General features: G+C 45.6%; 1 protein-coding gene across 3 annotated transcripts in view; it reads right to left on the bottom strand.

The window, feature by feature from the left end:
* Window positions 1–20749, bottom strand: part of MRNIP (MRN complex interacting protein) — a 348104-nt gene that overhangs the window by 180509 nt on the left and 146846 nt on the right. For all 3 annotated transcript variants that reach the window (XM_085617754.1, XM_085617753.1, XM_085617752.1), the window contains exon 4: window positions 15687–15753. In XM_085617754.1, coding sequence (XP_085473880.1) covers window positions 15687–15753 — 67 coding nt within the window. The remainder of the gene's footprint in view (window positions 1–15686; window positions 15754–20749) is intronic.

The raw sequence follows: 20749 nt of genomic DNA, 5'->3' as shown, positions 1-20749 counted from the left end.
ATAAATGTGTGGAACTTCTGCTAAGAAATTCATGCCTCCACCTTTCTGGGCTGTAATGTCATGTTGTTTAGCATTAATGTAGCACAGAACTGCTACGAGCTAGGATGCTTGTTTCCAGTCCAGGGATGACCTGGCTTGGCAGTCCGGGCTCGACTGTACCCATGAGGCGCAGGGTCAAGACTGATTTGCATATGGCTGGGTTCAAACTGGAACGGCATGGTGAGCAAAAAAACGATTGATTTAGGCCTAGATCTCTGTACTGGGGTCAATGTATGACATTGTTCTGCATTCTGTCCATCAACTGTTTTTTGCATTTTTCACCCCGAGTGGGAAGGGTATGCCCAGACGTGGGTCCCCTGCTCTCCATGCCACTGGAATCAAGCTATCCTGGCTGAAGAGGGGTGAAACCCCAAAACCGGTCCTAGGATGCTTGGTTCCAGTCCAGGGAGGACCTGGCTTGGCAGTTCGGGCTGGACCGTACCCATGAGGCACAGGGTCAAGACTGATTTGTATATGGCTGGGTTCAAACTGGAACGGCATGGTGAGCAAAAAAACGATGGATTTAGGCTCAGATCTCTGTACTGGGGTGAATGTATGACATTGTTCTACATTCTGTCCATCAACTGTTGTTTTTGCACAAGTGTGGCATTGTAGCACTCTTTCTGGAGACATTACAGGTGGGGGCGTATTCTTCATTGCAGAGGAGTGTAGTATGACATATGTGAGAAGCTTTAGGGGAGGTACTTGAGGTCTTGACAAATGTTCTATTTGTATCGTTGTGATCTTCACACTGCTGATACATGCAAATGTTTGTGGCGATATGTAAAATGAACAGGGTTTGCTTCAGGAAGCATTTAATCTAGGTTTGTGATCAAATAATAGTAGCATGGTGCTGTACAATCCCGTTGTCATAATAAGGGTGATGGTGTAGTTTCATTAGACTACATCAACACAACAGTAAATTTGTCAGTGCCTTCCACCCAAACGAGCAAAGTAGAGATTCATGTAAATCCAGACACTTCAGTGAAGGGGTTTAGGTGGTCGTCCCCGCAGCAGTGAAGGGAAAACTAGAAGTCTACAGGATCCTAAATAAAAGCTTTTCAGAGGTCCGCCCCATAGAACCTGGTCTGCTCAGTGCATTGTGTCCATCTCCTACACTTGTGACCCTCCCCTTTAATCATTTCATACATCTCGTAGCTGGTTAGTTAACGACAATTCTGAAGCCAGGCTTTGAGATCCAGAGCCTTTCTGACACAAACAGGCGAGACCTAAAAAATGATATGATTGAAGCGATGCAAGTCCGGCATTGCACGGAGACCTCACTTTAACGCTGAAGCTGCCTTGTACAGCCACGGGCAAGCATTCTCTTCCACGTCAGCCCAAGAATTTGTAAAATGTTAGTCTATGTTATGCCGTTTATGTATAGCATTTTTTAATCGAACACTTGCCCTCTTGACTCATTGGTGCAGGGTTTACCTGGGATTGGGGGGGGGGGGGAGGGAATGAGGGAGCTTTGATCAGGATGGGGGGGCTGTGGACATGGCATAGCACTACGAGGAACTGTGCTGTAAATGTTTCTAGGGCTTTTTCTGTGGATGGGGGTCTTGTCACCTGCACCACACCTGCTGCTGCATGTTGATGATATGTTTGCAACAAACATGCCAAATGTTTGAGTCAGGGTTACAGTTGTTTTTTAGTGTAGAGCTGAACAAAGTGTTTTTGGAAATTTGGCAAACTGTTTTTGGATATTATTATTATATATATATATATATATATATATATATATTCACTGAAAAAACCATAGGTTTCACACACGTTATAGTTAGGAATTAGCATTTAAAAAACCTTGCAAATTCACTGAAAAAACCATAGGTTTCACACATGTTATAGTTAGCGGAAATTTTACTGATAAAAAACCAATGAAATTCCCCCGTTATAGTTAGTGCAGGAAACTATAACTCACGCGACCGCAATCCTCTGCTGATGCTAATACTGTATTTAGACACTTATTTGCCCATGTCTTCTTCCATAAATTTTTAGCTATACATATATTACAAATATTTTTTTTTCATAAAGACACATATGTCATCAGCAGAAGATTGCGGTCGCGTGAGTTATAGTTTCCTGCACTAACTATAACGGGGGAATTTCATTGTTTTTTTATCAGTAAAATTTCCGCTAACTATAACATGTGTGAAACCTATGGTTTTTTCAGTGAATTTGCAAGGTTTTTTAAATGCTAATTCCTATCTATAACGTGTGTGAAACCTATGGTTTTTTCAGTGAATTTGTACGTTTTTTTAAATGCTAAGTTACTTTACGCCATTCGTGGCGTGCGTGCCCACTTAACGCAGTTCGTTCCGTGCGCGCACGGTGCGCTTCGCGCACCGCGCGCCCACTTTACGCAGTTAGTGCCGTGCACGCACAGTGGGCACGCGTTGCGCTACGCGCACCGCGTGCCCACCTTACGCTAGATGGGCCATGTACGCACGATGCGCTTCGCGCACCGTGCGCACATGGAGGACATATTATGCGCTTCCTTGTGATAGGTAATCTGTTGAAATTTTTGGGGGAAATGCTGTGCTCTTATATGCCATGCACAAATGGTGGCCTTCGGCCACCTTTTGCACACGGGGTGGAGAGAGTGGGGTTTTTTTTTTTTTAATAATTTTTTACCGTACGCGTACGGTAAGCGTACGGTAAGAGTAATCGGCGAAATTTTCGAAAAATAAAAAATTACCGTTTTTTGCCTTGGGGGATCTTTGAAGACTCAACTAACATGGTTATGTGCATGGGCGCTGTCTAAACAGCCCCTTTATATGTTTATGGCATTTGTTTATCAGCTCCCCCCTCAGAGTGCGAGAGAGAAAATGGCGGCCGCCGCTTCCTGGTTTCGACCGATTCGAATGTTTACTAAGATCTAAGGGCCAATCAGAATCGCGCTCGCGCACGCCACCGTACGCGTATGGTAAGCGCACCGTACGCGCACCGTAAGCTGGCTCAGATATATATATTGATTTAAAGGCTATTTTCTCAGAATCTACTGAACAGATTTACACCAAACCTACAAAAGGCACTTCCTTGACCTGAGGACTACCTCTCTGCCAAATTTCAAGTAATTCTGTTCAGCCGTTCGGGCTGTAGCTGTGTCTAAAGGTCCTATGGAAAAATGCATGGGAAAAACGCGTTTTGGGACCCCCCTTTTATCTCAGCCCCCGCTTGACGAATCCCCCCGAGGCTTTCAGGGTAGGAGCGGAGCGGAGCGCCCCACCTATTTTGAAAAATTCGCAAGGATTCGTCGACCGGCGCAAAAGTTATTCAAAATAGAATGTTGCGGATTTCCTATGGAAACGTGGTCCTAACTATAACTACCTACTGGCGACCGCCAGTAGGTAATATATATATATATATATATATATATATATATATATATATATATATATATATATATATATATATATATATATATATATATATATATATATACATATATATACACATACACACACACACACCTACCTACTCTGCTTACAGCACTTTCTTCAAGTTTCTACATCAAGATGTCTTCATTTTCCGACATAGCGTTACTATCATTAAGAAAAAGACCTATGGAAACGGAGTGGTCTCGGGTCATGAGCAACGCCTTCAGCCAGTCCTGGTTTTCATCCAACAGCACTTTGTATCATAGGGTTTTAAGACTACTGGAGTAGAAGAATGGAAACTACATGTCCCAGAATGATGGGCGGTGGAAGCTAAAAAGCCAAGACTGGCGGAAGGTGCGACACGTGACTTAACAGCTAAGCTTTAAGTACTGTTGACCAAAACGTGGGGGATTTTGAGGTTAATTGTTTGTGGGGACCTGGGAGAAACACGTAGTGGTAGAGCCAGTAAAATATGTAGATGTCTCTTGTTTCACATGTGGTGGAGAAAGAAACATACGGAAAGATGGAGGGAAAGAGACCTGGAGAGGAGATAGAAAAGGAAAAGAAGTAGTGGAGGTTGAACGGAGAAACTAACTTCGACACCTCGTCAGGGGTATTAAGCCCTAAATAAATGCAATTACAACTCTCTCTGAATGAGAGAGAAAGGGGAGGAGGAAGGGGGGGGTATTTGGAAGGAATTCAGAGTGGTGCAAAAGGAGAGACGCCATCAGAAGGAAGATGGGTCATGGGGAGGCGAAAGAGTGAATATAAGGGGGGGGGGTGTAAGAACAAAGGAAGTGGAGGTGAAGGGTGGGAAGATGGGTAGAACGGAAGAGATGAGATGTGGACGGTGGGGAATAAGGAAGGGAGGGTGTGAAGATGAGAAGGAGAGAGAACTGGAGTATAGACCACGGAAGGATGAAGTAAGGACTGAGGCGCAGGGAGGAACAGACCGTGAAAGTTAAAGGCGAGAAAGGCAGGAGTGAGGAGGGAAAGAAAGATGGAGAAAATATTGACGGGAAGTTGGCGGAGAATGACACATAGAAACAAACGGAAGGGATGGGAGCAGAGAAAACAAGAAGCAAAGTAAAACAAGACGCGCAGCCACGAGACATGCTCTGTGGTGGGGGAGGGGCGGAGCGAGGCGCTTGGGAGAGCAAGCGAGAGGAAAGCCAGATGGCGCCTGATCGCACGCTGTAAGGGTGCCCGCGAGCGATGCGAGGAAAGCCAGATAGCGCACGCGTAACTGTGCGTGTAACCGCACGCTCTAGGCCACACAAAAAGCTGTGGTCGGCTTTTTGAAGCCCACTAACTAAAAGTGTAGCCAGAGCAGCGCAGGCTCAGGCAAGACCTAAAAATAGGCTGTGTCCCAGAAAAATGCCAAAACGGAGTACAAAATGTTGTTTTTTTGATAAAAGTCTGCTTGATGAAAGCTGGTGATTTCAGCTCCACAACCTCTTTGTTGATACCATTTTCAGGGAAAAAAAACAGACGCTTTCATCTGTAGTCCTTTTGTCCCCATTTTTCCAAAAACTGTATTTTGGCTAATTTCTGGGTCCCCTCCACGGAAATAAACAAACCCTGGGTACCTTTAAAATCCACATGATGTTGGAAGAAAAGGATGCAAATTTGACATGGATACCTTATGCGGTCAAAAAGTTACAGTGGCCTAAGCGCGAACTACTCCAAATAGCCAAAAAAGGCACAAGGGGGAAAAGGCCAAGCAGCGAAGGGGTCAAGGCCTCCAAGACCTCCCCAATCACATCATGCCTCACAGGTGAGTTTGGTCAGGTCTTTTTTCACGGAACACAATAACATTTAAGGATAATAAACATATCACCGTACTACGGATTAGTCTGGGGAGGAGGGAGGGTTGCTTATGACTGAGTATTTCCCTGAAGAGAACTAGGATTACAGGTAAGAAATGTATCCTTCTCTTCCAGGGGATACTCATCAATGGTAGAAGGCACTGAATAGAACAGCAAGCCCATTACTTACACCGGTGGACAAATACAAAATTAGCTATTAGCAGCTAAGGGAGTATTACCCAAACAGATTCCTTAACGATGCCTGCCCCACTTAGGCATCAGCCTGAGCGTCTGAATCCAAACAATAATGTCGAGCAAAGGTGTGCACCGATCGCAATGTGGCAGCCTTGCAAATCTCAGCAATGGGTTAATTTCTGAGCAGGGCAGCAGTGACGGCCTTACCCCTAGTAGAATAAGCCCTAGGCCTACCAGGGAGGTGCTTGTTGGCTAACTGGTAAGCAAGGGAGATGCATGACACTCTCAACCTCGAGATACTTTGCTTTGAAGGTAAACCAGTGTGCATGCGACCATAAATTATAAACAAATGGTTGGACTGTCTTATTTGTTTGGTTTTGGCAAGGTAAAGCTTGACAACCCTTCTCAGATCTAGGGAGTGTAAAGCCTTTTTTGGTGGTGTGGAAGGGTTTGGAATAAATGTAGGTAGAGTAATAGTCTAATTAATATGGAAATCAGAAATTACTTTTGGTAAAAAAAAAGTAAGGTGTGTTTTCATAACCACCCTGTTTGAAATGAAAATCAGATAAGGTTCCTTTGCGCAAAGAGCCTGGATTTCACGGACTATGCGTGCAGAGGTGATTCCCCCTAAAAATGCGGTCTTCCAGATAAGGTATTGTAGTAATTCCTTGTGTATGGGCACAAAAGGAGGGCCCATGAATTTGGAAAGAACCACATTAAGCTCCCAGGAAGGAGGGGTGACCTTACAGGAGGATAAACCTTCTTTACACCTTTGAAGGAAGTCCTGGACTACAGGCATTTAGAAAAAAGAAACCTACATGGGTGACTTTCGGTAGGCTGTAAATTGAGACCAGATTTGGCTCAGTGTAACAAATAATGCAAGATCACCTGTTCTACACATAGAATAGGGCTATGACCATTGCTGATGCACCATAAGTAGAAACGCTTCCAATTGAAAGCATAAGATTTCCTGGTAGAAGGCCTCCTAGATTCTCTTAAGATGTCCATACAGTCTTGGTAAAGGCCTAGGTGTCAATATTGCAGGACTTTAGGGGCCATGCCGTCAAGCTTAGAAAGGGAAGGTTTGGGATTAAAGACCCTCCCGTCTAGCTTGGAGAGGAGTTCTGGTCTGCATGGCAACCTACTGTGTGAGGTTTCGGAGAGGCGAAGGAGGTCTGGATACCACCACTGGCGAGGCCACTCCGGAGCGATCGGTATAATCCTGGTCTTGGCCCTGTAAACTTGTTGAGGACCATGGGGATGAGAGGTATGGAAAGAAAAGCATACAGTAATGAGTTTAACCAGCTGATCAAGAGCATTCGCCCTGGATCCTGGCTGGGGAAAGCCAAATGCAAAGACGCAGTATTTTGCGTTTGCTGCTTCCGTAAAGAGGTCGATTTCTGGCATTCCCCACTGCCGGAAAATATCCTGAACAACTTCGTCGTTTAATAACCATTCATAAGCCTTGGCAAATTTGCGACTGATGGTATCTGCGTGCACATTGAGTGTGGCTGGAAGAGGAATTGCAGAGATGCTTAGATGTCTGGCAAGTAGACTACACTCCGCTCCAACATGTTGATCTGGTACAACTTTTCCGACCAGTCCTTGAGCTTGCAGAGGACTCATGTGGGCTCCCCCTAACCCTGAAGGTAAGCATCCGTAATGAGTGTCTGCATGGAAAGGTTCTGGTGAAAAGGCACTGCCATTGAGAGATGAGGTTTCTTCATCCACCATCGGAGCGAGTCTTTGGTCATCTAGGAGAGAATCACCTTATCTTCCAAACGGTCAAAGAACTGCACCCATTGGACTTCCAGCATCTACTGGAGAGGTTGGCTGTGAAGTCTCCCATTAGGAACAATGTAGATGCACGATGCCATGGATCCCAGCAGAGGGGAGAAGGAGCGTGGTGGAGAGTCAGACACATGTTGATTGAGGATAACCTCTTCTCCAAAGGATACACTGCATTTTCAGTGTCTAGAATTTCTTCTAGGTAGTGAATCACCAGAGTTTGGTTAAGGGTTGATTTCTTGAAGTTGATGTGAAGTCCCAACTGTTGCAACACTTGTATGCAGGTCTGAAGGTGTCCTGCGTGAGGAAAGGCGAGGAGCTTTTGATTAGCCAGTCTTCTAAGGGTGGGTAGACGAAAAGCTTCCTTATCCGCAGGTAAGCAGCTAACACCACCATGCACTTGGAAAACGTGCAAGGAGCTGACTTGAGCCCGGTGGGCAGGACCTTGTATTGGTAGTACTTGGATGCCACTTTGAAACACAAGGACTTCCTCTGTTTTCTGATAAACGGGATGTGGAAGTAGGCATCCTGTAGATCGATGGCGCACAACCAATCCCCCTGATGGAGTTGGAGGCAGATGTGGTGAAGGGCAAGCATCCGCAACTTCTCCATGCAGATGAATTTATTGAAGAGTCTTAAGTCAGGAATGGGTCAATACTCCCAATTTGAACCCTTCTTCCGTACCAGGAAATCACAGTAGTTGATTACCAGGCCTAGTTGAGAGGCAGGAACCTTTGACGGCTTCTTTTTAGAGCAGAGTGGCTACTTCTGCTTGTAGTAGGTCTTGTTGGTAACAAGAATTTCTCCAAATGGATCATCAGACGGTGAACAGTTGAACCTGATGGAGAACCCATTCTGAACAATATTGAGCACTCATTTGTCATCTTACACCACCCGTCCAGGAATGAGACTATACTCACCCCACCCCCCCCCCCCCACTTCTCCGTTCCACACTCCGGCACAGGGAAGTGGCTGTTCATTGCTTCAATGGTATTTTGGCAGAGGAGGCAGAGGGACGAGGGGCTCCCCTTCATCGGGCCTTCTGCATGGATGGTAGTGTGACATGGCCTGGTGTTGCTGCTGTTTTGCCCAGTGAAGGATTGGAACACTCAGCCGGTAAGGGAGATGATCGAAGGGACGGTATTTGTGCCAGAATTCTTTGTGCTTTAAGCCCAACTGCTTTGAGGATATCTAGCTTAGTCTTCATGTTCACCATTTCATCATTTGAATGTGTGCCGAACAATGAATTTGTGCCAAACAATGAATTTCCACTGAATGGCAAGTTTCAAATTCTGTGCTGGGCCTCAGGCTTAAGCCCCGGAAGTCTTAGCCAGGAGGAGCATCATGCACAGATTACATGGGAATAGTCATGGGCCGCTAGATCAGATGCATCAGCGGCTGCGCTGATGACTTGGTTAGCCACCAGGCCACCCTCCTGGAGGTTTTCCCAAAAATCTGGTCTATCCTCATCTGGCAGTTTTTCAGTAAACCTGGACAGTGAATCCCATAGCGCTCTGTCGTACCTCTCTAACAGTGCTGAGGCACTGGCGACCTTCATGTAGGACAAGGAGGTGTTGCACATTTTCTTTCCGAGCGAGTCAAAGTGTTAACTGTCCTTATCAGGGGGCACTGTAGATGCGTTCGCTCCTGGTTGCGTCTTCCTAGCCGCTTCGATTAGAACCGAATAAGGTTGTGAATCAGATCTGAAAAAGAGAGGGTCCAGGTCAGGCGCCTTATATTTCTTCGCAATGCGTGAAGGTGCAGCACTAATTGATGCTGGTGTTAGGAAAGTTTGCAGAGCTGGTTCTAAAAGACAAATAACCAGCAGTGGCATCTGCCTGGATGAAGCCCTGTGACGCTATGTTTCAAATATCACAGAAGTCAATGTGACTGGAGCAGGCATTCCAATATTTAGTTTCAGTGATTATGTCGTCCACAGGTGAGACCCTTGCTGTGGGTGTAGCTGATCGAGTTGGAGAATAGTCTTGCACAGAGGAACGAGAGGTGTCAGTGGACCATGGGGGAGATCTCTGCCTGTGTCTGCGAGATCTCGATGAGCGAGAGTGACGAGATCTAGATGGTGTATGCCTGAGTGGTGTTCTAGATTGTGATCTCCGTGTAGAAGATGATCGTGGTTTTTGTGGCGATCTTCGTGGAGATCTTGTAGTAGTATTGGGAAGAGTACCAGCTGATACCCTAGCCAGGGAGTAGGTCTGCGAGTAGTACAAACGTGGACTCTGATGTGGCCCTTTCCATTCCTTCACACTCTGGAGCCAACATGGCCAAAGGTTGACAAGTACATCCTTCTCCGGGGTTGGAGATCCCTTTGCTGAAATCTGTACAATTCTGATCCCTTGAGAAGATCTGTCCCTCGACATTGATCGTCGGGGTCACAACGTCGATGTATGCCTCTTAGACTCCACCAGAACAGGTTGCACTGTTAGAGGTTTACGTAGGTATGAACCTCGACCGACGTTGTCTGTCCTTTGTTGGCGATCCAGAGAACTACTGTACCGGTGTCAACCGGGAGTGCGCCGGTGAGGATCTTGATGTCAAGTGATGCTACTTGTCCTTTGACAGAGAGCCAGAGCTCTGTTGTACTGGTGTCAACCGGCGGGGTGAGGGTCTCGCCGTCAAGCCATGCGCCAAGGGTTGCTTCAATGTCGATCTCTTGTGCAACATAGAGTGGCGTGATGGCGAGCGTTCCATCTCTGCTTTGACGCCGATGTATGCGGCCTTGACGTCAACTTTCTCTGGGTCAACGGGACCCTGACGCTGAATGCCTTGACGGCGATCTCTCCACCATCGGGTGCCACTAAATCGCTGCATGCTTTGATGGTCGCTCCGACATGGACTATGATTCAGATGATGAGCACACAAGGATTTCCTGCGACATTGACCTCCTACCTGTCAACGGCGATGGAGAACGGCATTTTTGGTGTCTTTTCTTCATTCTCCACCTGTGTTCAGGTTTTTCAGGGGTTTGAGACTTTCCAAGGGCACTTGAAGGTCATACCTTTTCTCCCTCTTGCAGAGCATGCAGTCGTATCTTCTCTGGCACGCTATGTTCTTCTGTAGTAGCAAGTCTCTGGGTGATGAGAAGATGGCAAACACAATACAGAGTGTGGATCGGATTTTGTCATCTTTTTGCCTCACAAAGGGGATTTGTTGAATAAAGATGGCATTTTCTGACAGAAAGTTTCTTATTTACTCAGAAAGGAGGTTAAAAGTACAGCAGGTACTAACAACTGTCAACTGACAGCAAAAGATTTGGTTTCTGGACAGAAATTTTGACAGGAATAACAAAATGAAGAGCTCAGTGCTCAAGGATCCTCACTGAAGGAGCTGGAAATAAGAACCGACCTCTCACTTGTGAGGCATGATGTGATTGGTGAAAACTTGGAGGTCTTAAGGCACAGCGCCAATTTGCAGTTTATGTTTTTCAATGCAGCCTATCGGCTAATAATGCCTTTTATTCCCTTGTCTTTTTCCTGTCAAATAAAGGCTATGTTCTGAAATCTGAGGTGTTCATGTTCTATGTAGTAGAAATATGTATGATTATTTTAAATGAAACATTCAATGAAATTTTGGCATTTGTTACCCAATATTTAGGTAGGTTGCATGTATTTATATATGGCTTGTACATGTATGTGTATGTTTTAGAGTTATTCGTACTTTTTAAAGGTTTAAACATACATCTATAATGTATTTAATATATGCTCCGGGGTTCCCGCACGTGGGCAGGACTATTCAGTGCTTCTGACTATTGATGAGTATCCCCTGGAAGAGAACGCAGTTTATCCGCCCACCATCAGATGCCCATATTTCATGTTGTTTACCACAAACTAAAATCCTCCTCTTATCACCGTTAAGAGTGAAGCAATTCTTTTGCATCCAGGTTGGCACCACCTTCATGGAGTTTTAAAAGGTAGCTTTTGGGGTTCCATATGTACACGTACAACAGTGGGCCGATACGCAGGGGGGGTATCCATTTATTAGGGGCAGAATTGGGGAGGATTTCCTAACCCTGGGCAGTGTCTATGCTCCCCCTCCTTTACAATGGAACCTGGTTGAGAAACTGCTCTCTTTGTGGGCTGACATGCCGGATGGATTATCCGTGGTGGGTGGGGATTGGAACGATGTGATGGACCTGACTAAAGATAGGACTAGAGTTTGGGGTCGCCTAGGGAGTGGTCTTTCCACGAAACTACACTCGCTAGTTATGGGTTTGGATTGGATAGACATATGGCGACGAATGCATGGCGATCGGCGGGGATACACATACCTCTCGGCGGTTCATCACTCACTATCTAGTCTATGTCTTTGTTCCTCGGGCGGCAGTGGGTAGGGTGGCGACAGCCGAAATTATGCCTCGTGGCCTTTCGGATCACTCTCCGGTGTCCATTGAGATATATATAGGTAGGGGGAAACAACCGTTCCGATGGAGATTATCCACTTGGTACTTGTAAAATACAGGAGTATGGGTTCCATATGAGCGAGGCGATTGCTCGGTATCAGATGGACAATGAGGGATCTGTCACTGGTGCCGTGACTTTGTGGGAAGCGATGAAGCCCACCTTGTGTGGAGTTGATATATCTTGGTGCGCGGTGGCCAGGAGGAAGCGCAGGGAGGAACTGATTCATGCAGAGGCGGAGGTGGAGGCACTTGAGCGTCGGTGTCAAGGGGTAGGGAGGGATCAGAACATGCGGAAATTGCTCTATGCACAACAGGCCTGTGCAGCCCTGTTGGTAGATGAGGCACATCAGGTCTGGTTGGCGACGCACAGCAGAGTATATTAATGGGGGGACAAGTCTAGTAAAATGTTGCACCGTCTCTGCCACGGTACCGTCCATGCCCAGGATCTACCGGGTAGTCTGGATTCGGCAGGGAAGCCGATTACGGCTCCCCCGGCCATAGCCAAGAGCTTTGCCGCCTATTTTGCAGAATTGTACACCCCGCGGGAATGTTTACCAGGAGCCACCATTGACAAGTTCCTCGCGGAGTTGCCTCCCAAAATGGGGCCAGATGAGGTGCGGGACCAGTTGGAGGCCCCACTGACAGATGAGGAGTTGGGTGTGGCGATGGGGGAGCTCAACTTGGGTAAGGCACCGGGACCCAATGGGTTTCCTAGCAAATTTTTCCATCGTTATAATATACAATTGGTCCCGTATTACCGAGCAGTAGTGGAGGAGGCCCGGGAAGGGGGGGCTCCCGTTGGATTGGAGGCACGCGGAAGTGGTGGTGTTCCATAAGCCCGGTCGGCACCCAGATCAACATGCCTCATATCCCTGTTAAACGTGGAGGCTAAAATACTGGCGAAGGCATTGGCAAATCGTCTTCTGCCCCATATCACTGCTTTAGTGCACCCGGACCAGGCGGGATTTATGCCCCAGCGGGCGACCAGACACAACATACGGAGGGCGCACGTTGCGGTGGCGGCCATACGGAGAACGGGAGAGCCGGTGTCTACTCCTGGCAGATATGGACAGGGCGTTCGATTCCCTCAGCTGGGTTTACCTCTTTGCATTGCTACGGAGACTTAATCTTGGTCCCCACTTCCTCTCATACATAACTCTCCTCTACACAGAGCTCACAGCGTCGGTTCGGGTGGCTGGCGCTCCTCCCCCACCTTTTCCATAGGACAGGGTACGAGGCAGGGGTGCCCCCTGTCTCCGTACCTCTTCGGCCTAGCCATGGAGCCATTGGCGGCGTGGGTACGCATTGATGCGCAGGTCCGGGGATTCGAATGGGCCCCGGGTCTGTCCGACCGGATCGCGTTATACGCAGATAATGTCCTATTTTTCCTTACGGACGTGGACAGGACAGGGCCTCGGCTTATGCACATCATGTAGATTTTTAGGGAAACGTTGGGTTTGCATATGAACGCCCGCAAGTCCACCTTGTGGGCTCTGGGAGAACAAACGAGAGTGGGTGCGTGGGCTTCCTTGGTTCCGTTGGCGGGCCTGAAGTACTTGGGGGTATTCCTGTCAGACGTACCGGCAATCTCCTGGGAAAGGAACGTGGCTCCGGTATGGGAGTGAGTTCGCTCAGACATTAAATCTTGGTCCCGTATGCCCCTGACCCTGTTTGGAAGATCAGCAATCTTCAAGATGGTGGCGCTCCCTCGGCTCCTTGATCAGCTACAGAACCACCCATACCAGATCCCGCCTAGCTGGTTTAGGCTGGTGAATTCTGTGCTCGGGCAATTTTTGTGGGAAGGGGGTAGGGTACGCGTGGCAATACGTACGTGCTTTTTGTCCACATATTGCGGAGGGCTTGCGACCTCGGATATCTTATCATACTACCAGGCATCGCACTTGTTAGTTCTTAATGAATGGTGGTATAGGGATAGGGGAGATCCGGCATGTGCTGGAACGGCAGCTTATGGGGCGTCACACTACACACTCCTATACTCGGCACCGTTGAGAGGTGCGCTGCCACCGGTCACACGGATAGTGTTTCAGATCTGGAGGCAGGCTCTGCGCCGCATGGGATGGTGGAACACCTTGACTCGGGAGACCCCTCTGTGGAATAATGGGCGTCTGCCTCAATTGGTGGCACTACAGGGCTTCAAGGGATGGGATGATATTGGCATTTCAACACTGGGAGATGTAATAAGGGTTAGGACACTCAAGTCCTTTCAGGATCTACAGAGGGAGTTCCATATGCCACAGGTGCACTTTTTTTCGATACCTCCTGTCACCTATTCTGGTGGGTTTGGAGTCACTCCCTGAATTTAGCCCACTGGAGGTGAAAGTCTTTATGGAGGACCTGAAGGACTGTTCCTCCACACTGCGCAAACGTCGAGGGATTGGGAGGCAGACTTGGGCGCCCTAGAGGAAGAGGAATGGACGGAGGCACTGGCAGCGCCACGGGGCACGGCTATAGCCATGCTGCTCCGTCTGGTTCAGTTTAAATACCTTCACAGGGTTTATTTTACAAGAACACGATTGTGGCGGAGGGATTGATTGATTCCCCGGAGTGTTTGCGTTGTGGTAGGGAGGAAGGCACTTCCCTGCACACTATATGGTAGTGCACGTCCTTAGATCGTTTATGGAGGGGAGTGTTTGCATGCCTCTCAGAGGTGCTGGGGTAGGAGCTCCCTCGAACGCCGCGGCTGGCTATACTTCACGTCATGGAAGGCATAGGGGGCAATAGCTACAAACAACACCTTATGTTGTTGGGGTTTACGCTGGCTAAACGGGATATTGCAAGGGAGTGGAAGGCGACACGAGCCCCTTCCATGACTGTATGGAAGAATGGATTGGATTTTTGTGTGGGACTGGAGCAGCCAGTCTTTGTGGCCAGGGGGTGCCCACGCAAACACTATAAGATCTGGAAACGGTGGGCGGACTATCAGGGAATATGGTTAGAGCCGCCGGTGGAGGAGGAGACCCATACATTGGGGTAGTTGCAAGTAGGGTCCAGTGGCCAAGGGGGGAGGACGTGGGGGTGCAACCATGAGGGTGGGATATTTGGTTGGTGGGAGCGGGAAAACAAGATTAGGCGGAAGTAGTGCGATCACAGCGGAGTTGGGGGAGGAGAGGGGGGGGGGGAGTATATTGTGATTTTTCATATACAAATGTAATTTGCTTGCCTGTATATGTATGATCGATATGGCAGATGTCTCTGGAGTACAGAGCCCTGATTTGTGATAGTCAAATTGACGAAATAAAATAGGTTTAAAAAAAAAAAAAGTAGCTTTTGAGCTCATAAGGATTCTCTGAAATAGTGAAGAAAAATCTGGTTATCAGCAGCGTATGATTTAACTTGAGACCAAAACATAACTAGGCCTGCAGGGGAGGGGGGAGGGCATGCAAAGGTTTAAAGTGCTGGGCCCAATTACTAGATTTGAGGGACTCTCACCCAAAAGAAAACATCAGAAATAGAACAAAAGAATGTGCCATAACTCTGTTTATTAGGAAGGAGTGTATAGATATCAGGGCTTTACCTCCATAGCCATAATTGGTTAATCTAGTTTTCATGAATCATTTGGTACCACTGGTATTTACTTTGGATGCATTCGATAAATGTGGAAACAATACCAGCGGATCACACCGATTTACAAATTTACATCCATCATTTTTTTGCCTCCTTCACAATTAGGTCTCATATTCCAGCGAGCAGGATCTGGTTTTAGCTAATCTGATAGGGGAGCTATTTATGCAAAAGCTTTCTTGTCCTTGTACAGTTGCTACAAAGTACCTTTTCTTCGTACATTTACCAGATCCAACTCAGACCTTTTTTTGAAAACAGAAATAATTTAATATCATCTCAATTATACCTTTCTCAGATGTAATATTTTGCTGTTTCACAGCAAACGTTAATGTGTGGTCATATACAAAGGTTTTAAACAGTAATGCACAGTTAGATTCTACTTTAAGTCTGTTTTAAAAAAAATAAAGATACATTGTTGGCCATATTGAGAACACACACATACACAAAGAAAAACACGCATGGGTAGTGTCATACCTGCAGATTCCAATTCTCCTTCTGTTCAATCTGTTCATGCATGGATTTTTCGAGACCTTCAGAAGTCCTGTAATTATAAAGACGTGTGTATGCTCAAACTATGGCAGGTGGTCTGTGAATTTAACACTTCAGTTCGTTAAATTTTAAACCTGCCATCTCTCAGGAACATAAGCAGAGCTAGCTCTTGAGGGGATGTGGTGGATACAAACAAAGACTACGAAACCAGAGAGTACATCAATTAAACACATAAAATGAAATAACAGGACAATGGGGCTGGTTTCATTTACAACATACCAAAGTTCAGTTCTAAGTATATGGTCAGAATGGAGCAGATCGAGCTTGAAAATAGCCACATGTATTGGTGCTCCTTCTAAAAGGTACCATTGCCCACTCTGTTAATCCAATCTCTCTTTTTCATGACCAAAGCCCTAACATATGGAAGAGGAGGTGGATATGTGACATTTGGGGAGAGCTGCAAACACAGGGAATCAATTCCTCTTTCTCATAGCCTGCCAGACCTTAAGTCAACCACAGAGAGACCTAGACCATTACCATTTACCAACAGTCAGGCGTTTGGTGGTTTGTAAAAAAGGAGGAAGAACTGGGCAACAAAAATCATATCTTTCTCCCTCAATGTAGCTATCCTGGTTTATTATATAGTGCTAGCATGACTACAATGAGACCATTCACAGGACAGGGGTTGGACAGTTCTGTAGGTCATTTGTACATAGGTTAGCACTGTAGCACTTCAATTACGAAGGGGTTTGAGTGTGCACGACAAAGACAGCTGAGACCCTATGATGTAGGACGTGCCTCCCTACCAGACTTGAGGTGTTGTGACCATGTGAATAGGTGTGTGCATGTGTGCTCAAGGGCGTTGGGTCTCTTAATCCTGCTTGCACGAATGGGATTCTTGGAGAATCCAGCAGTAAGGAAGGCTCCACTTACCTGCACTCATAGGGACTGAGTTGCTACTTTCCTGCACACAATGGTAAATGATAATATACTAAACGTTTTGAAAAAGTGCTTGGATGTGAGTGAACTGGCTTTCTTACGGAGTGGCAAGGATAATTGAGTGAGAAGGTGACTGAGAGAACTTTGCAAATTAAAATGCATGTTAAAAAAGTCTATAAACAGGTTTCTAATAATCTAAACTATTTTCCAAGACCGCCAACATGTTTCAGCCCTACAAGTGGGGCTTTCATTAGAATACATAAACTTAAAACAAAATGCAATAGGTGACTTAAATGGATAGAGATTTGTGGGCATAAGCATCAGACTGAAAACAAGTAATATTAGCAATGCACCAGCTATGCTTAAACACTAGAATGTAAAGGGCACATATCTGAACATTCAAATTAGTCCTAGAGTCTAAAAGGCTAAAACTATTTATTGACACAGGTTTTTCTACTGACAATAATCGACAACATTTGGTAGCACAAGCCTGAATTTTGGTTGCAAGCAATGCCTTTTTTTAACTGAAGCATGGATACAGTTTAGATTCAATAGGCCATCACCAGGCTATGCCATTTGTAAAAAATAGATCTGAAAGGGTTGACTAGCTATGTTCCACAGGACAGTGGCACCTATCTAAAATGCCTTTCACAATATTCCTGGGCGGATGTATTGTGGTCTCCTGGGCCTTTTCTCAGATTCACCATATACATTTTAGCATTAGCTACAGACCACAGGTCAAAAACCACACATTTGCTTAAATAAAAATATAAAATAAAAAAACAAAAAACAAACACACAACGAAAAAACAATACAGGCAGGGAGGTCGAACTCCTTTGGGGGCCATAAATAGTTTTTTTCAAATGGTCGTTTTCTCCTGGGGGCCAGATTGTGCCTCTTCCCTGGAGAAAATATTTTTTTGAAGTATACCGCATGTGCCTCATAATCTATCATCTGCTGCATAATCTGCAGATGGTAAAAAGTTGTTCTTGAGAGAATGGATAAAAAGTTACTAAAACTATGGCGACACGTGTTTGCAGGTAGTGGAAGGCCCTGCACAAAGGTTAACTGGTCATCTTTCAGTTGCTTATTTCTGCCTTTGGCTGCTAACCAAGTACTAATGAGGTGATATATTTGCCCATACAGATTTAGCGGGTTTACAAATCATAAAAAAAAAAATCAAGTAATATTATCAAAAACATGTGCTGCATTATTGTATTGTAATTGCATTTACATATAGCTTACTACCCCCAACAAGGTGTCGAAGCACTTTTTCGGTAAGTAGCATGCTACTCCGGAACCCATAAAGGATTAGTGGTGAATTAGTAAAGTAAAATATAAAAGTAATTTGAGGGGTGGATATACCAGTCAGTTACTTGGATTAAGAAAGATAGTGTAGGGATAGACGAGGGAAAAGGTTTGCAGTTATATAGCGCTTGCTACCCCTGATAATGTGTTTTAACGCTTTTCTGTGAGCAGCACGCTACTTCGGAACCCCAACAGGATTAGTGGGAATTTAGTCAAAGGAAATAAGCAATTAATTTGAGTGGTGGACATGATCGTCTGGATTGAAAAGCAATAGTGGCAGGATAGAAGAGGGAATGATGGATAGAAGAGGGCAGGGTCTAGAATGTTGTTTTTTGGGAGAGTTCATAGCAGAAGGAGGGGGTTTGGGATGAGAAAATGGGAGATGAAGGGTGAAGAGCCAGAGGGAAGGGTTTAGAAAGGCTTGTTTGGGAGATCTGAATAGTAAAGGAGGTCTGAGATGATGCAAGGAGGGGTAGAGGAGGGAAGAGTGTAGAACAGGTTATTTGGGGGATCATAGTAGTGGTATGGGGTTTGGGATGAAAGAGTGGAGTATAGGATATATTGATAGAGGTATAGGGTGAGAAATAGGGTAGTGCATTGGAAAGTGGTAGAATGAGTTTAAGATGAGTCAGAGGATATATTGAGAGCGGTAAGTAATACATATATAGATACATACATAAGTACATGGAAGGTACATATATGCCTAAGGAAGGTACTATATGTAGATTAAAGATGCATTTAGTAAAACTCCGGCTTTTCAAGTGTTGTTGTACTTTAAATTTATTTTAATTTTATTTTTGTAATTCAATATTGATGCAATTGTAGATAAATAGTTAGGATGGATAAGTTACTTACCTGTAATCCTAGTTCTCTTCCAGGGGTGTACTCAGCCAAGTCATAAGCACTGAATAATCCCCGCACACGTGCGGGACCCCGGAGCATATACAAAAATACATATATATGTGTATGTTTAAGCAAAAAGGTACGGAGTACATTCAAAAACATGCATATATACATGTATACATATATAAACATGCAGCCTATTATACCTCAAATAGGATAATACGCCAACATTACATGGGTTTCTTATTAAGGAAAATTATTTTGCATATAAATATTGTAATAGAGAACATACACTCCCATAATGTTCCAAGACTGCCCTTCATTTTCAGAGAAAACAATAAGTAATAGCAGGAAATTAGCCCATAGGCTGCATAGATGAAAAAACACCACAGTACAAAAAACTTGCCACCTTGCCTTCAAGACTTCCCAGAACCTGGACACCGTGCCTTTAAGACCTCCATGAGCCCCCCTGCTCCCATCATGCACCACAGGTGACAGTTAGGTCAGTTCTTTTTTTACAGTGTACTAACCTGTAGGAACCAAGACAAAGGTGCAAAAACGCTACAATGCTGTCAATACTCGTCTGGGGAGGCGGGAGGGTTGCTTATGACTGACGAGCATACCCCTGGAACAGAACTAGGATGACAAGTAACTTATCCTTCTCTTCCAGGGGATACTCATCAATAGTCATAAGCACTGAACAGAATAGCAAGCCCATCCCCACTTTCCCACGGACAAGCAACAGCATAAATAAAGCAAATATAACACCTTAAGGATGAATTATCTAAACACATTTCTTAGAGAGACTTGCCCAAACTGAGCATCCACCTGTGTGTCTGAGTTCAAACAGTAATGGCGAGTGAAAGTGTGTACTGATCACCATGTGGCTGCTTTACAAATCTATGCAATAGGTACATTCCTAAGGAGAGCCATGGTCGAGGCCTTTCCCCTGGTAGAATGAGTATTTGGTTTGCCCAGGAGGGCTTTGTTGGCTAGTTGGTAAGATAGAGATACAAAACACTATCCCCCTAGAGATGGACCTTTTTGAGCTGCACAACCAGTATTTAAGGAACCATAGATTACAAACAGGCAGTCTGATTTTCTCAATGCCTTGGTTTTGTCTAAGTAAAATTTCAGGACCCTCTTGAGATCTAGTCAACGAAGGCACCTCTCCGGAGGGTTTGAAGGGTTAGGAAAGAACGTGGGCAGAGTGATGGCCTGATTATTATGGAAATCCAAGACCTCTTTAGGTAGGAACATTGAATGGGCTCCAAGAACCACTCTGTTTGCATGAAACACGATAGAAGGCTCTTTACAGCATAAAGTCTGAATCTCACTCACTAAGCGAGCAGAGATGATGGCCACTAAAAAAGCTGTCTTCCATGACAAGTGCTGTGGAGAGGCTCTGTGAATAGGTTTCAAATGGAGCACCCATCAATCTAGCAAGAACTATGCTGAGCTCCCAAGGTGGAGATGGAGTTCTGATCGGTGGGTAGACCTTTAACCCCTCAAGAAAATCTTTAACCACAGGAATTTGAAAAAAGGAAACCTGTATAGGAGACTTTCAGTATGCTGTGATAGCTGCTAGATGGACCTTTATAGAGGAAAACTGAAGGCCTGATTTGGCCAGGTACAGCAAATACGGTAAGATCACCTGCTCTTGATCCCGAACGGGATCATGACCATTGTCCATGCACCATAAGTAAAATCGCTTGCATTGGAAAGTGGATGATTTTCTGGTGAAAGCTCTTTTGGCTTCTTTAAGTATGTTCATACAGTCAGAAGACAAGTCTAAGTGTCCGTAATGAAGGACTTCAGGAGCCATGCTGTCAATCGTAGGGATGAGAGGTTCCCCTCGTTCTTGGACAGCAAGTCTGATCAGCATGGTAACCTCCTGTGTGGAACCTCTGATAACTGAAGAAGGTCCAGGTATCACCACTGACAAGGCCATTCTGGTA

The sequence above is a fragment of the Triturus cristatus genome, chromosome 7, assembly GCF_964204655.1.
Source record: "Triturus cristatus chromosome 7, aTriCri1.1, whole genome shotgun sequence".
Taxonomy (NCBI): domain Eukaryota; kingdom Metazoa; phylum Chordata; class Amphibia; order Caudata; family Salamandridae; genus Triturus; species Triturus cristatus.
This window is presented reverse-complemented; position numbering and strand designations above follow the sequence as displayed.